A 14,769-nucleotide genomic window follows, 5' to 3' on the forward strand; every position below is an offset into this window, starting at 1 on the left:
TTATCCAAGCCTATGATAAGTGACTACAGTAACGAAAGCAATTGATGGTACAATTTTGAAAATAATTTTTAAAGTAAAATATATACATGCATTAATACGAAAAAAAGTTAACTAAAAACTTTTTTTGCATTTTTTTTTTATTATTATAACAATCTTCTGAGTGGTCAAGGTAATAATAATTAGATGAGATATTTTATGGTTTACTTAAAATAACCAGATGAGAAAATGTAGATGTAATTGATTCACTATGAAGCAGTTTTTATTGAGTAGACAATTTTTCTACAGAGAGCTTTCAATCCCCTAAGAACGCTCTATTCTTTTGCAAAAGGGACTTTTCAGAAACTTCTTTACAAAAATTTGTTTATTTTATAGTCCAAACTATGCTTTCTGCATTAAGTAACTAATCTACAAGCCATTTAAGTATTTTTTTTTAATAATATTGAGTTGTAATAATCATGATGATAAATATTGCTCTTTGTTTAGTTACGCATGTGAGAATAGAAAGTGTAGAAAAATTATGACTACAGATTTATTGCACCACTTGAAGTATAGTTAGTTATTGGACTTTTTTAATGTATGTATACTTCTTTACGTTACATTTTGTAAGGATTAGTATGTTATGACTTGAAGAATTACAATTTTTTTCATTTCTGAATTAATACATGCATTCAAAATTCTTTACTTTTTAATAAACAACAGCAAAAATAAAACTTAGAAACTGCCTTTTAAAAAAGAAAAATATTCCATCTTTATCCGTATACGTACATAACATACATTTAACATCTTTTGAAAATTAATTTTTTTCAATCGTATTATTTAAAGATAATTTTTAATATTCTTCTATATATTTATTTTAAGGACGGATCTCAACTCATAGATTACTGTCACATGAGATCTCTTAATTGTAACATTCTTTAAATAGTAATGGCATGCATTTAAATGAATAAAATTGTTAGTTTGAGTTAAGAAGTAAGCATTAGTTATAATTGTAGAACATAAAGTTTGTAATGATATTATCTAAGACCCATCGTTCAGGATATCAATTGATGGATAGTCAAAGTGAGCCCCGTGTATATGTTGACACAAATAATTTCTTATGTTTTATCAGGGTTACACTTACACTTAAGCTAGTTTTCACAAAATCGTAATTAAGCTTAGAAAATTCTCAATCGTCTTTAATTTATAAATATTTTATGAAATGATTATCCACGTAGGAGAAAAGTTGTAAGATTTAATTTTTTCTCTTGTAAAATAAATACTTTAGATTTATAAGAGATGAAGCAGCTGTCAATATACTGACTTTTAACTAGAGCAATACAGTAAGTGTGTAATCCAAAGCATAGTAAGAGTTTGGTTATTTAAAAATAGTTATTTATTTTTGCTTACAAAATACGAAAATAGTGCTATGATCAGCAGAAAAAATTAAAGCTTAAGTAGTAAATAAAATCCGATCATAAGTAGTCAAAATACTTTACGGTGTATTTAAAATTTAACACTATTATTGTGAATGAGTAATGAAGTTTAGTCTTTCAAGTCAGAAATAGTTTCATTAAATTTTTTATTAGCAAAGGTTTTCACTGAATTATTAAAAAATTTTCATATTTTCTACAGATACACCAAAGTAATTTGACATGATTATTTTATATTGGCAGGCTAGATGTATCCTTGATGGGGTGGGAACTAAGGATGTACGTTCAACGAGTTTACTCGAATACTTCCGAGCTCAATCGAAGCAAAGCATAAACAGGGGGATGTTGGCAGTAACACTGTGACCAGGTAGTGAGATACCACAAAAGTAACAGAGTTTTAAAATGTATTACTTCCATTTTCATTGTTTATTTGAAAATACTGAGTATTTGTAGTGAGTGCATTACATCTTTGATATACAATCTTTGGATAAAGCTGTATAAAATAATGTTCAATTTTTATTCATCTAATTAGTTTGTTTGATTTTTCTAACCATTTAGTATATAGGGATATGCAGGCTGAGAGTTTTGAATAGTATTTACCTGTATGAACCACTTGTAAAATTTTGATAATTTTTTAATGTCAGCACTAATGTGATTTGTAACAAATGTCTATGATTTGCTTAGAAATCATGCTTTGTGTAAAGGGAGGTATATTATTATCTATATTTAGTTTATTACCAGAATTAATAAGTGCAAACAGGCCTCAAGGGGCTCATCCAGGACATGCATACTTTGAACAACCGTGCTGTGGACGCACTCACCTTAGGCATCACAAAGGTAGGTATCATATCTATTTATATTCTACAAAGTTACAACACTTAGTTTTTTTTCAAGTGTAGCATTACCTTAAAGTTCAGAAATTGTTGGTAACAATCAAAAGTCTTTATAAAGTCGACAGTAAATCAATTTCATTTAATATAAACACATTGTTAAAAAAAAGGCCAAACAAGTTTATAAAGTTAAAGACAGCTTAGAAATACATTACCCTTTAAATAAATTTTCAACTATAAAATTATCTTTTTCCAGCATGTGGATAAGGTTTATCAAAGCATTTATTAGTTAAAAAAATATTTTTTGACATAACACAGGAAAATTAAAAAAATATTTTGATTACATTTCTTAGAGTTCTTATAAAGTAACCGTATTTGGTATTAGAAATTTGTAAAAAATGAGTAAAAAAGCATGTTAATACATTGTATCTATTTTATTTTAATAATTATTTTTGTTTTAGATTAATTTTACAACCAACTTTTCAAAATTTTCATTTTTTAAGCTTAGAGTAAGCAAGTTTATAATCTTAATACAAAAAAACTATTCTCCCTGACCATCACGTATCTACACTATGTAAGTGTTGAGCTTATATTAAAATTTTTTTACCATACCCCCCCCCCCCCCCGAAGGACGACGCTTCTTTCCTAACTGTAGGGATAAAAGTGCAACATTTTTCCTAGGTAAAAATTTGCATTCTCTAATTATAGAAGCTTACCTGCGGCCCGGGAGACAATTTCAAGGCAGGTAACTCCAAAATACTTTTCTAGTTAGTCAAGAATGTGAGTTTTATATGGGAGGTTATATTTTCTCTACCCTGAAATTGTAAAGAAATGTCATAGTAAGACAGAGAGTAAAAAATCGTAAACGCTACACGGGACAAAAGTATAGTATTGATTTGACTCAAAAGGCAATTACACACCTGGAAAGGATTGTGGTAGTTTCATCCCATGTGGCGTAATAAACCATGAAATTGCTGTATGATATTTATTATTACAGTTAGTATAGTCTACCCTATCATACAATAATATATACGACGTACGATAAAAATATAACTTAGGGTTAAATATGTTTTCATGTTTCTTGATTTGATTCTTTCTTTTGTATTTGAAATTCAAAGTTTGACTTCCAGGATAACAGACTGCCTTTTTACTAAGTTTTTATTCAAACTGTTACAGTTTTTCAAAGCTCACTTATCTTCTTGAGACATGGCCTGTAATATTACACATTAAAATTTTCAATGTATTTCATAAGGTTTAATGAATTACTATAATGACTATGAGCACATCTTAGGTGGTGCCACCTATGTTGAAGTTTAGTACTTAATAAACTAGCATGATACTGTTGGATCTTATAGGAATGGTTCTATTATAATTAACTACAATTCTATTTTTATATGGTGATTTATGGAATTCATAATTCTTACACAACATTGGTACACTAAATTAAATTTGAATTATTTTGGAGTAATTACTACACTATTTTTGTTACATGGTCAAAATTAATTCCATACTTGCCAGGCAAGATTCATCAGTTTGTCAGAAGTGCCATGTTCATAGGTATAGCTGATACCTACTGTTTATCTAAAACTATCATTGACCTTTGTTTTCTTATTTTTTTGCTGATTTGTATTTTTTGAGATAATTATTTTCCGATAAACTATTACAATATCATGTAATAAGTAACAGTTTCATAAACTGCCACATCAAAATAGAACTGTAGTTTTTTGGAATACAGACGTACCTGTAAGATCTAATGCTTTCGTATTGAAAAATTTAGAACTGAACTCCAGCATTGGTGGTGCCATTGAAAACCTGCTCGTAGTAAATATATTATCTTATGAAGCATCAACGTATTTAGAGATATTTCACAAACGTTACCAAAATAGACCTTATGCCTCTTGTACGGTGTTTTTCTTACAAATAAAGCTACAACATCATGTATTAGCCATTACAAATTACTGGAACGCTATTCTTTTAATATAACGATCCAGGTAATAACAGTTTGAATGACAAAAACATTAAATTCAAATTCAGTTTGTTAAAATAACCACCTTACAAAGGATGTCAATTTGTTTTTCAATGCCTCTGATATATATTTAATGGTTCAGTCCCATCACAAGTAATAGAGCTGCGAAATAGGCTCCACACAATAGAACGAGCCAAAAAAACCTGCGCGCCCTTACATTCTGCTCAGATAAAGTTTGTTACGTTAACATGAGCAGAAAACATCAATTAGTTACTTATTTAAGCCTGTAAGTTCAAGTGAGATAAAAGTACATCAAATCTCTTACTCACACTCCCATGCTTAAATGAATTGTACATCAGTCTTTCCTGCCCATGAAAACGAGAAAAAATGTGCCTTAGCTAAATAAAAAAGCATTTAGTTGCTCTAATTGGCTCAATCTTTTGTGTAAAGTCTGAGATACAAATTTACTTATTAAATACAGTTTATTCATACTGACAGCATAACGACCTAATTTCAATTAAGATTCCTGTTTGCTGGATGCTCTACTAAGGTAATTTAGCCTCTCATGATGATCTTTCTGTAAGCAAGCCCATATGCCCCGTTTGTCCAGCATTGACTAGCAAAAAAACGATTTTGCTGATTTATTAGAGGTTGCACTTAGTAAGTAAAATTGTCAATAACTTGTCAAAGCTTACAGTGCATTTGCACCATTTATCACTACCCAGTCCTATGAAGCCTTATAATTACTTTGTCGTGAAAGTTCAGGTATTTGCTCTTTTACCCATGGAATCGCGTGGACCTTCAACCGTTAACATGCGTTATCTTGTACCATTTTGTGTAATCTTGTATCATCTTATATTGAGCGTATATACTTGCTGCATACTCGTGAGCCTGTGCATATACTCGTATGCCCGAGGTGAATGCCGGTACGGCCTAATGAGCTCCCAAGCTGTCCGAATGCCTGGGAGACTAATCAGGCTCCTGATAGTTGAAAATTGTGACCATCATTTTAACAAACAACACCAGCATTTGCACGTTTTTCTGTTTCGTAAGTTTATGGTCGTTTGTGCGAGACAATAGCTAAGTTTCGTTGACTATTAATTAAATCTTCAAGTCGTGCTATGAATGAAGACCAAATGTTCAAGCTGACAGACGCTGTGAGAATATGCAAGCCATTGTGAAAAAAGCGTCTTTTTAAATTAAAGGATCCTAAGCACTAAGTTTAACTTTGAAATTCTATTACCAAGGACTTGGAGCTGCCAGGTAATACTACGAAACGTGCAAATTTTTATGACTTTACCAATTTTCTTTTGTAACATTATATTGTTAATACTTCTTTTTCTATTAACAGATGATACTCTTTGAAATAAGTGAAATAGCTAGAAAGCTGAACTTGAGTATGAGTTCAGAAAGCTTAATAACCATCGTTCAGGAGCCACTTGTTTAGAAAGAACGAGATCTGAATGTAAGTTTTACGAGGAGCTCTTATTTTTCAAGGATAATCTCCTGACTTACAATCCAGCTAGCAATTACAAATCTTTATTTGAAGTAAGGGACTTACTTGTCATTTCCACAGCAAACACTGCGAATAGTCGTGACAGCATTGTCTAAGCCACTACAACCAGGAGTCCTGTTATCGATTTACGTTGGTTCGAGACACTCCTTTCTGACGTAAGAAAAATCAGTCCAGATGATTTAAGTTTCGTCACGAACGATCTGAATCAGTTAGTTTTCCAGTACAGCCAGCCAAATAGACACTGGAAACAGGTTTTGACGTCAGATGATAAGTGAACGCACTGTAGTAATCAATTAATTAATAGCACACGTAACATATATATTTAAAAAATCCATCATGTTAAGTATAACTTGTTTTATTCAATAATTTTATTTGTGAATGTAAGCAGAAAATAAACGAACGTGGCAGATGGCTCACAGATAAAGTAAAAGTCACCATTCAAGAGAAAACGCGTATCTTCTCTTATAAAAACAAAACCTACAAGTAAACCAGAACCCTCTTACTTCTCAACATCTTACAATCCAAAAGAAGACTCAACCAGAGGTATTTTTTTCATCTACTCAAAAATAACATGATTACATTTTCGGCTGATTACTAGTACTTTTAATTTTTTTCAAGTTTTTTATTTTATTTATAAAATAGTTTTTAGTTATGAGAGTTATAAATAAAAAGTATTATTAATAATGTTAAAAAATTTCTTAGATTGCTGTGTAATTAAAGATTGTCACAAAGTAAGAAAACCTTTTTCACCTTTAATCAGCATTAATTACTTTTGTGTAACTTACTTTTTATTTATAAACACTTTACTTTTACTTTTAACAAAATTTTACTCGTGAGAAACCAGCGCGAGGTGTTTGATGTAGAAGGTTAAACCGCACTCGTGGAGGACCGTATGGTAGCAGGGGCGGACTCTAACTACCCAGTTGACCGTTCGATGGTAAAATTTAAACTGTACTATGCCTTGCTTTGCAGTAGACTGGGTTGTAGCAGAGGTGGATTCTTACTACTCAGTCTACCTTGAAGGGCTATCGTCGGGAGCGTTTTCTCGGGGCCTCTGGGCCTTTTTATAAGGAGTAACGGACCTCTGTGACGCGCTGGTTCGAGACGACGCAGAAAAATTTGCCGGAAAAATCTTGAAGGGGAAAGATAATAGCCAAGGATCTAATTGGCTGGAGATGCTCTAGTTCAGCCACTCAAAAATTGGCACATCTCACATCCGTCTCATTCTCCTCCATGCGTCAGGAGAAGGGAAGGTGATTCTCTCACTAGTGCCCTTCCTTTCTCTTTTACATCCAAATTTTTTAAAACTTTAATTTGACTTGATGTTAATGTTAAGATAAAATATCGTTAATTTCGGTAGAATTTCAGTTAATGTGTTTTCCGCTTCTAGTCATTGGAGAGGGAGTTGGCGCGTGGTGCTCTGGAGATTTGAAATTCCGTTACTTATATTGGAGCAGCCGCACGGACTCTCTCCCGACACATATGAGTCAAGGAAAGGGGAAAGAGCTATTGTTAATGATGAGATCGGTATTCCCATTTTCTCTTAAATGTTAAGCGAGTTCAAAAATTTAGGCTATTGCCGATGGTATATGAAAAAATTCGGAAATGTAATAGAAAAAAGGGTAGCTCGGCGAGTTATGCATCTATAAAAACCAAATAAAAAGTTGATGTTGTTATGCTTGGAGTATAGTATGTATTATGATTTGTCTATACGTATTCACTCTACGTTATTCTAATTTTAAACATCGTATCAAGTTGTGCCAGCATTTAGTAGTACACCCCAGTTCAGCTGTTCTTAGTTGGACTTTTTGCCTTTATTAGTTTTTGAAGTTATTACGTTTCTCTGTATTGAAAAGTATTTTATTATCTTATTTGCTTTTCGTTTCCAATCAACATAGGCCTACGTGCGTTTGCATGAATCATAGTTGGTCCATGTGCTGCAGCTACGAATAGAGTTTGCAGGTGATTCATCTCTTTTCAGATGCACGTTGGTAGTTTTAAGTCAACACGGAAAATTCCGAAGAAACGAGCGGGGAAAAAATAATAGTAACTTTAGTTTTCCGACGTTATAATTTATAAAAATAGTTTTACAATCAATGTGACACCTTTATGTGAAGTCAAATAAAGTACCCCGAGATTTTTGATTGTCTTGATTGATGAATGTGTAATTGTTTTAAAATATGTATGGTAACTTAATGATGATTAAAAAAAACAAAGCTTTAATACCTGAATTGAGGTAATACTTTTTAAAACAAGTTAATTTTATACACTCTATGCACTGTAGATAACGTTACGTTTTATGTTAATTTAAGAAATAGGAAAACCATAGTAATTTTAATAAATCAAAACAAAATCGTACAATAAATGAAACAAAGTTGTAAAAAATCATCACGGACATTAACAAATTGTCACTATGTCTAGCATTATAAGAAAATATACTGATTTATATTTAACTATTATAATTAGCATTTTTTCTTATAGATTCACGACAAAAAAAACAATTCTATCACACAAACGGAAGAATTTGTCCCACTGAGGTTTCAGTTAGGTAATAAAATTTAAGAAATAAAAAATTTGTGATACGCATTAACATAAAAGGAATTCTTACATACTAAGTTAATTAGTATTTTTTTTACATGAAAGCTACTGTTTGATCATTAAGTGCTGATATAAGTGCACTTCTAAAGTGTCAGATCAGGTGGGTATAAGCATGCAACACAAGTGAATAAGAAAATAAATATAATAATCATAAGCTTTTATTACCACTTGTACATTAACAATATCAAAAAAAGTCTTAATTTTCTGAACAATATTCACACTGAGTTTTTTAACAAAATAATAAAATCATTAATAGTTTTTGAGCTTGCGTAAAAAAATAAAATTCAATAAAATCAAAGTAAATAGTAAAAAAAAGTAATTAAAAGGCAATATTCAATGAGCATCACTATTAAGTTTATAAGCATTGAGTATATTTTTATACACTTGAGCAAATATAATAGTGAAAGTGGCTGTGTGCACTTGATTGTCTGCGTGTGTGGGTGTGTGTAACTGTAGAGAATGTATCTGTGTCAGAGAGTTTGAACTGAGCACTGTTATAAAATAAGTTTTCTCTAAATTTAAAAATGAATTTACCATACAACACTTGATTATAATACTTTGCGGTGAAAGCACAAATAAAATACAAATGGTTGCAGTAAGCCTCGTCCACTGTATTATGAGTTCTTCTGTGATTTATAGATTATATTAACCTTACAACACATGTATTATGTGAGTAGGTTTTTTGTATGAAACTTGCTTTATGAGCATATTAAACTTGAACAGTATGTTATTGAAACTGATATGATATATATAATTAACAATTTCATATACTGAGTTTAACTAGAACTAAAAGTGCCTGATAATTAACTAGCTTGAAATAATAACTGAAGTGAGTTTGAGCATTAACTATTTGAGAGCTAGTTGCCAACTGAAAATTATGAGTATATATAACGGTAGGTGATGAAAAAACGCGCGAACAGCAGCAACAGTCCAGTCACATACGCCAGCCTATCAGAAAAGAGGTGCCCAACGAAAAAACATTGAAAATTAATCATGGTTGTAAATCGTGAGCCGTACAGTGCTGCCATCACATCTACTGTGGAAAAGTGGGCATAATTCAAATAAACACTGCAGCTTCTAAGATTCTGAACAGTCACTAATACATTTGACAACTATTCTTACATCAATCTATAAAAAAGTAGTTTACATTTTAATTTGATTAAATTTTCAACAAATAAAAAGATTATTAACAAAATAATCCATGAACTTTTGTCGTACAGTTACACCGTTTTCCTTAGCAAACGTCTTATTTTTTTCGTTATCAGCTGCTGTTTCATTTACTACGAAATGGTTTGTTGAATTATTGTAAAAATGTTGCGATCATGATGAATCAAAATATAATGAAGCAAACAAGCGACTTGGACAATCGAAGAAGCTTCTTTAAGAGAGTATTTTATTGTACAATATTATATTCGCCAGGATCCTTTACTAGATCTGAATGCGTTTTTGATCACCATACAAGCACGTGACAATCTTTTCTCAAAGTTTATTGATCTTGTGATAATTTGGTCCCCTTAAAATGTTTCATCAGATGATCCATAAGAGGGTAGGCACCGTCTTCAATAAACACATGAGGTACGACAACTACTGTACTTGGCATAAAACCAGGTCCAGGAATAGTTAGTTCTTTTTGTACAAGAGCTCTATAAAACAGCAATGACTGAAATGTCCTGCCAGTACTTTGGTGCCCAAAATTTTCGACACCGATGCAAATATACCTATACTTTTCATTAACAACTGCTTGTAAAACAATGAAAAATAATCTAGTTATCGTACGAAGAATTTGACTTCGCTGGCTTTTTAATGGCAGTATGGCGTCCATCTATTGCAACTTAGCAATAAGTAAAGTCCTATTTGACCTTGAAATCATTTGTGATTTTGGAAAAATCTTGGTTTGTTGGAACTGTCATATAAAAAGGTTAAAAAACTATCCACAGTGCACTTATAACTTCCTCAGCGATTGTGCACACGGTTGAAATACCCATGCAACAGGAAAAAGCCTATTTAGCAGAAAAGAATCTTGTAGCCAATAACCTATGATAAATATGATTTTTTTGTCATGAATTCTTACAAAGTTAATTAAACTAAAAATTTTATTTTACTTTAGTTAGGAGAAAACTCAGTGGGAGAAACTGACCCTAAGACAGCCTGGGGCATCAATCACGTTAAGACTAAATGTTTGAGTCATATTTCATAGACTTAAACACCGACATGAACTTTGCCCACCTTTCACTTACATTGACGAGTGTAAGAAACGTCCAAGCCATCGTCAAGTTTAATAAGTCTAGATTATTCCGTGGCTAAATATCCTTAGCTTTGATGATTGGCCTAGATGGAATTCTATTAATCAGCCAATGTGTCAGAAATAGTTTTAAAGTTAATATAATACTGAGGGGATAAAAGTGTGAAAATTACCTTAATGTTACCACGAGACTCTCTTCCCGGTAAAGTGGGGATGTATGCAAATTGCACCAGTTCTTTTGTAATAATTCATGTGTTATTGATAATATATACAAATATGTACTTGATGACGCACGCAAGTACTGCTGAAACTTATCAAAATACTCTAACAACTTCTGGAAGAGGTAATGATATTCTCCACAAGTAGCCCTATTTTTATTTATAGGGTGGACTTGGCATGTGCGTATTTTGGGAAGAATGAGAGGTAAAGACGTATCAACTACAAAGACCATATTGACAAAAACAATCTGTAATGATAGTAATAAAAAAAATTACTCAAACCATGACATAGCTATAGTAAAAATACCGACACGTAACTGTTGCAAATTAGTTAACCTGTAAGTTGTTGACTGAACTACTTAATACGTCTCTTGTCAATGTTATTTTTCTGTATTTTCATGACATCGACGACAACCACTTGTCATTTCAGCAAAGATTCGCTATGAATCGATCTGATTAAGAAGATGGCTGGTAACTTGAACTGAACGACGATAGCGAAGGATCAGCGTTTTGCAAAGTTCGACCATTGTTACCCTGATTAAGGACGTTCATCAGTTATCGGGGAGACATTATAGAAATAAAAGCGGTGAGGGGTAATTGAACATGCAGCAGCACCGGCAACTGTTTTACAGATAAATAAACAGCTCTAGAAACTCTGTGACCAATTTTCAAAATTTGATAAGAAAAAAAAAACTTTAACCAGTGGATCGTTTGCAATTTTTGCAACAACTTTGCAAAAAAATTGTCAGATAGATCAGTATTTTGTGAAAAAAATTAAATTGATACTTCCTTGCGAGAGACTAAAACACAAGCTCACCCACCTTTCGTAGTGCATGTGTAATGTTAAAAAATATTAATCGTTTGCAATTTGATTGTTGAACCCGATAAAACATAACTGGCTGATCCGCAGTAACAGTGGGAAAAACAATTATTTTTATTTGATAGGTGACTTGTCTGCTTTGCAAATACGTACATACATAGCGTTGCCAAATTACTTCTAGTGAAAAAAACACTGATATCAGACGACACACAAATGTATAGATAGCTTACTGTATGTGTGCATTTGGGGTTCGAGAACCAACCCGCACCATATCATCGACTGTTTTTGCTGACATTTGATCGAAAGTTATAAAATGTACTATTGATATTTATGCATAAATAATGCTAATTACTCCAGTAACTAAACATCTTTAACATGTTGATCCACGTAAGAAAATTTTTATCTTTTAAATTTCGTTTACCAACTAATAAATTAATATCTTCCTGTAGAACTATTTGTTCATTTGCTATTTCTGATAAAAAGGAAAACAAACAAATTACAATGAAATTTTATTATTAGTGCACTACAATATACACTGTCAAACGCACAAATAATTTATAAATTTATTTTCTGTAAGTAAGTAAAAGAAGCACTAAAAAATAAAAAAAATTTTACTCCTATTTTCTAGTTGCATCTCCAAGTAAAAGAGTGTCAGTTGATCGTTTCAGATAACTTGTCTCGAAAAAACTTTCTGAGGATGCAACTTATGTAGTTGTCAGTTGCATTTGAGATTGAGTATGGACAAAGGAGGATGGACACATTAAGTTAGTGGATGAAGTCGCAATGTTAGGAGTGGTTAAGGACGAAGGAATCGGCTAAAACGCCGTAAGAGACTGGATACTCGAGTTTTTTGGCATCCTAGGCACGGACGATGAGTTCGGATAAGTAAAAACTGGTTGACACTGGACAGAATTTCGGGTGGATGAGGGGTGTTTGGATGAATCAAATCAGGAGTTGCGTGAGACTAAGATGGTGGCATACAATTTGTAAAGGAATATTGTGCAGATTTCAGGGGTTAATACGATGCATGCTGAGTGAGATACGGATAGCCATTATGTAGGTAGAACGAGCCTGGTTTTTAATTGTGGGAATCCTGTAGTTAGTATCCGGGATTGTCATAGTATTGTCAAAGAACATCGAGGTGATCACATGAGGATTTACTGTATCGATGGTGAAGTGAACCTACGAATAAAAAAATAGTAATGAGGAAAAGCAATACTTGCTTAACACTTGTATTTGTACGAACAATAGTTGACGCCTAATTTGTCCTCGTCATGACCATGCCTGAACTTCTTTTTTTCCTGGTGATAGATGTTGACGTTGCTTCTTGTTTTATTGGAGTACCCTCTATAATGTAACAGTTTTAAGTATTTAAAAAATACATTGCTAAAAATTTTAAGAAGATTTTAAACAATCTATTTATATAGATAAAGTGTCAAAATTAAAACAGTATAAAAATGAAGTATAGCAACAAATAAATACTGGAAAAAAAAGTAATTAAAATTTTACAAGGAGAAACTATTATTAATAGACATATCAACGCCAAAGCACAACGTAGTAAGTTTGAAAAAGCAAACGAAGCTTTGGCAACCGTGCTACTATTTACTTTAGATTTGCATACTCGAATTTTCAAATTTCGAAAATTAAGTATTTTTGCCGGTATGCCTGATGTATTTTGGTTTCATTTAGTTTCTTTAATCCCACTTTACAGCTTTACTAAAAAATTTACATCAGAAAGTTGTTATAACAAGAAAAATGAGGCATGTACATCTCAAAATTCTCAAATTAAGATTAAAACTTCTTCAGTTTTAGTTTCAACTTTTAAATGTTTTTATCATGAAGTTGACTGCAAGCTAAATTTTTTTGGTGTATAACTGGGATAGGCGTGTTCTTAAAGTTAAATAGAGCTACCAACAGTGTTAAATTCGCTACAGGTACTTCCTATAATTTCATAGATAAGATAGCGTGCAGCATTGGGAGCTCACATCGGCTAAGATGGTACAGCGTTGGCTCTCCGCCTGCAGAGCTCAGGTTCGGGACTCCGCTCTGTCACTTCCTCGCGGGTAAGTCTATGGTGTTTTCAATTTGACCTAATCACTAGAATATAATATAAGTTGACAATCGGTGATATAATGTCTATTTACCGTGGCATGCAGATTTGCAGATAATAGTAGAGAATAACCATGTCTCAGAAGAGGGGTGGGTGGGTGAATGACCTTCTTATAGTAAAATCGTTTGTACGTCGCTTTCACGGTTTTCGTACGTATTTTCGTAATAAATAATTATTTACTGTAAAAATTAGTTAGTTATTATATAATTTTTATTTGCAAAGTTTCAATTTCATCAATACATAAGAAAGATTTAAAAATAAAAGCTAGTTGAATAAATTACACATTGGGGATTTTTGATGCGTACAATTACATAAGTATGTTACTTAAAAAGAGTTATTGAATTTATATAATTATAGTTTTTTTTCATTCCTGACAATCATATGATTAAGTAGTTCAGTAAAAGAAAGAAAAAGAAGATAGTATTATAAGTGAAAGTTCTAAGACCGTATTTTTAAGAAAATTTATTTCGTTTGGTAAACTTATTAATTATTTAAACAAATTAACGTCTTCACACATTCATGTATTTAAAACATCTTTATATGAGCTACTTTAAGTAGAAATTTAGTGAAATCATTGTAGATACGCGTGGCTATGTTGTACAAACTTCGTTTTTATCCAGTATTTTTAAGTATGAGCGATATCTAACGTAACTAAGTTTTTTTAATACAAACATTAAAAAAACAGTATTTTCCTAAAAAGTTATGATATCTCCATACAAATACCTTTTAATAAATCAAAAAAATTAGGTAAGTTTCATATGTTGTTGAGTTAATATTTCAATGTAAGAAATTTCTGAAGCCTTTACACACTACCAATGAGCAGTATTCTTCCTAATAAATCTGTAGCCTTGAAAAGTTCTGAAATCCAATCATAAAAACAGTAAAGTTTTTTTTTTTGCGCGACGCAGATTTTGTATGACACTCGTATTATACTGTTTAGTACTCATACTTTAACAAAATCAAACCTAATAATATAAACTTTTGACTGGTACTTCATGCAAACCTCATATAACATACAATAATGCCTTGATATATCAAAAGTATATGAAAATATTAGGAC

General features: G+C 31.8%; 1 protein-coding gene across 2 annotated transcripts in view; it reads left to right on the forward strand.

Moving 5' to 3' along the window:
• The first annotated feature begins 1,784 nt into the window (after positions 1-1,784).
• Positions 1,785-14,769, forward strand: part of Sema2a (Semaphorin 2a) — a 735,635-nt gene continuing 722,650 nt past the window's right edge. For both annotated transcript variants that reach the window (XM_089597226.1, XM_089597227.1), the window contains exon 1: positions 1,785-2,246. In XM_089597226.1, the coding sequence (XP_089453352.1) occupies positions 2,075-2,246 (172 nt within the window). In that variant the 5' untranslated portion in view covers positions 1,785-2,074. The remainder of the gene's footprint in view (positions 2,247-14,769) is intronic.

Source organism: Copidosoma floridanum, unplaced genomic scaffold, assembly GCF_036245765.1.
Source record: "Copidosoma floridanum isolate Cflo_tuat_1 unplaced genomic scaffold, Cflo_Japanese_pri ptg000031l, whole genome shotgun sequence".
NCBI classification, from domain to species: Eukaryota; Metazoa; Arthropoda; class Insecta; order Hymenoptera; family Encyrtidae; genus Copidosoma; species Copidosoma floridanum.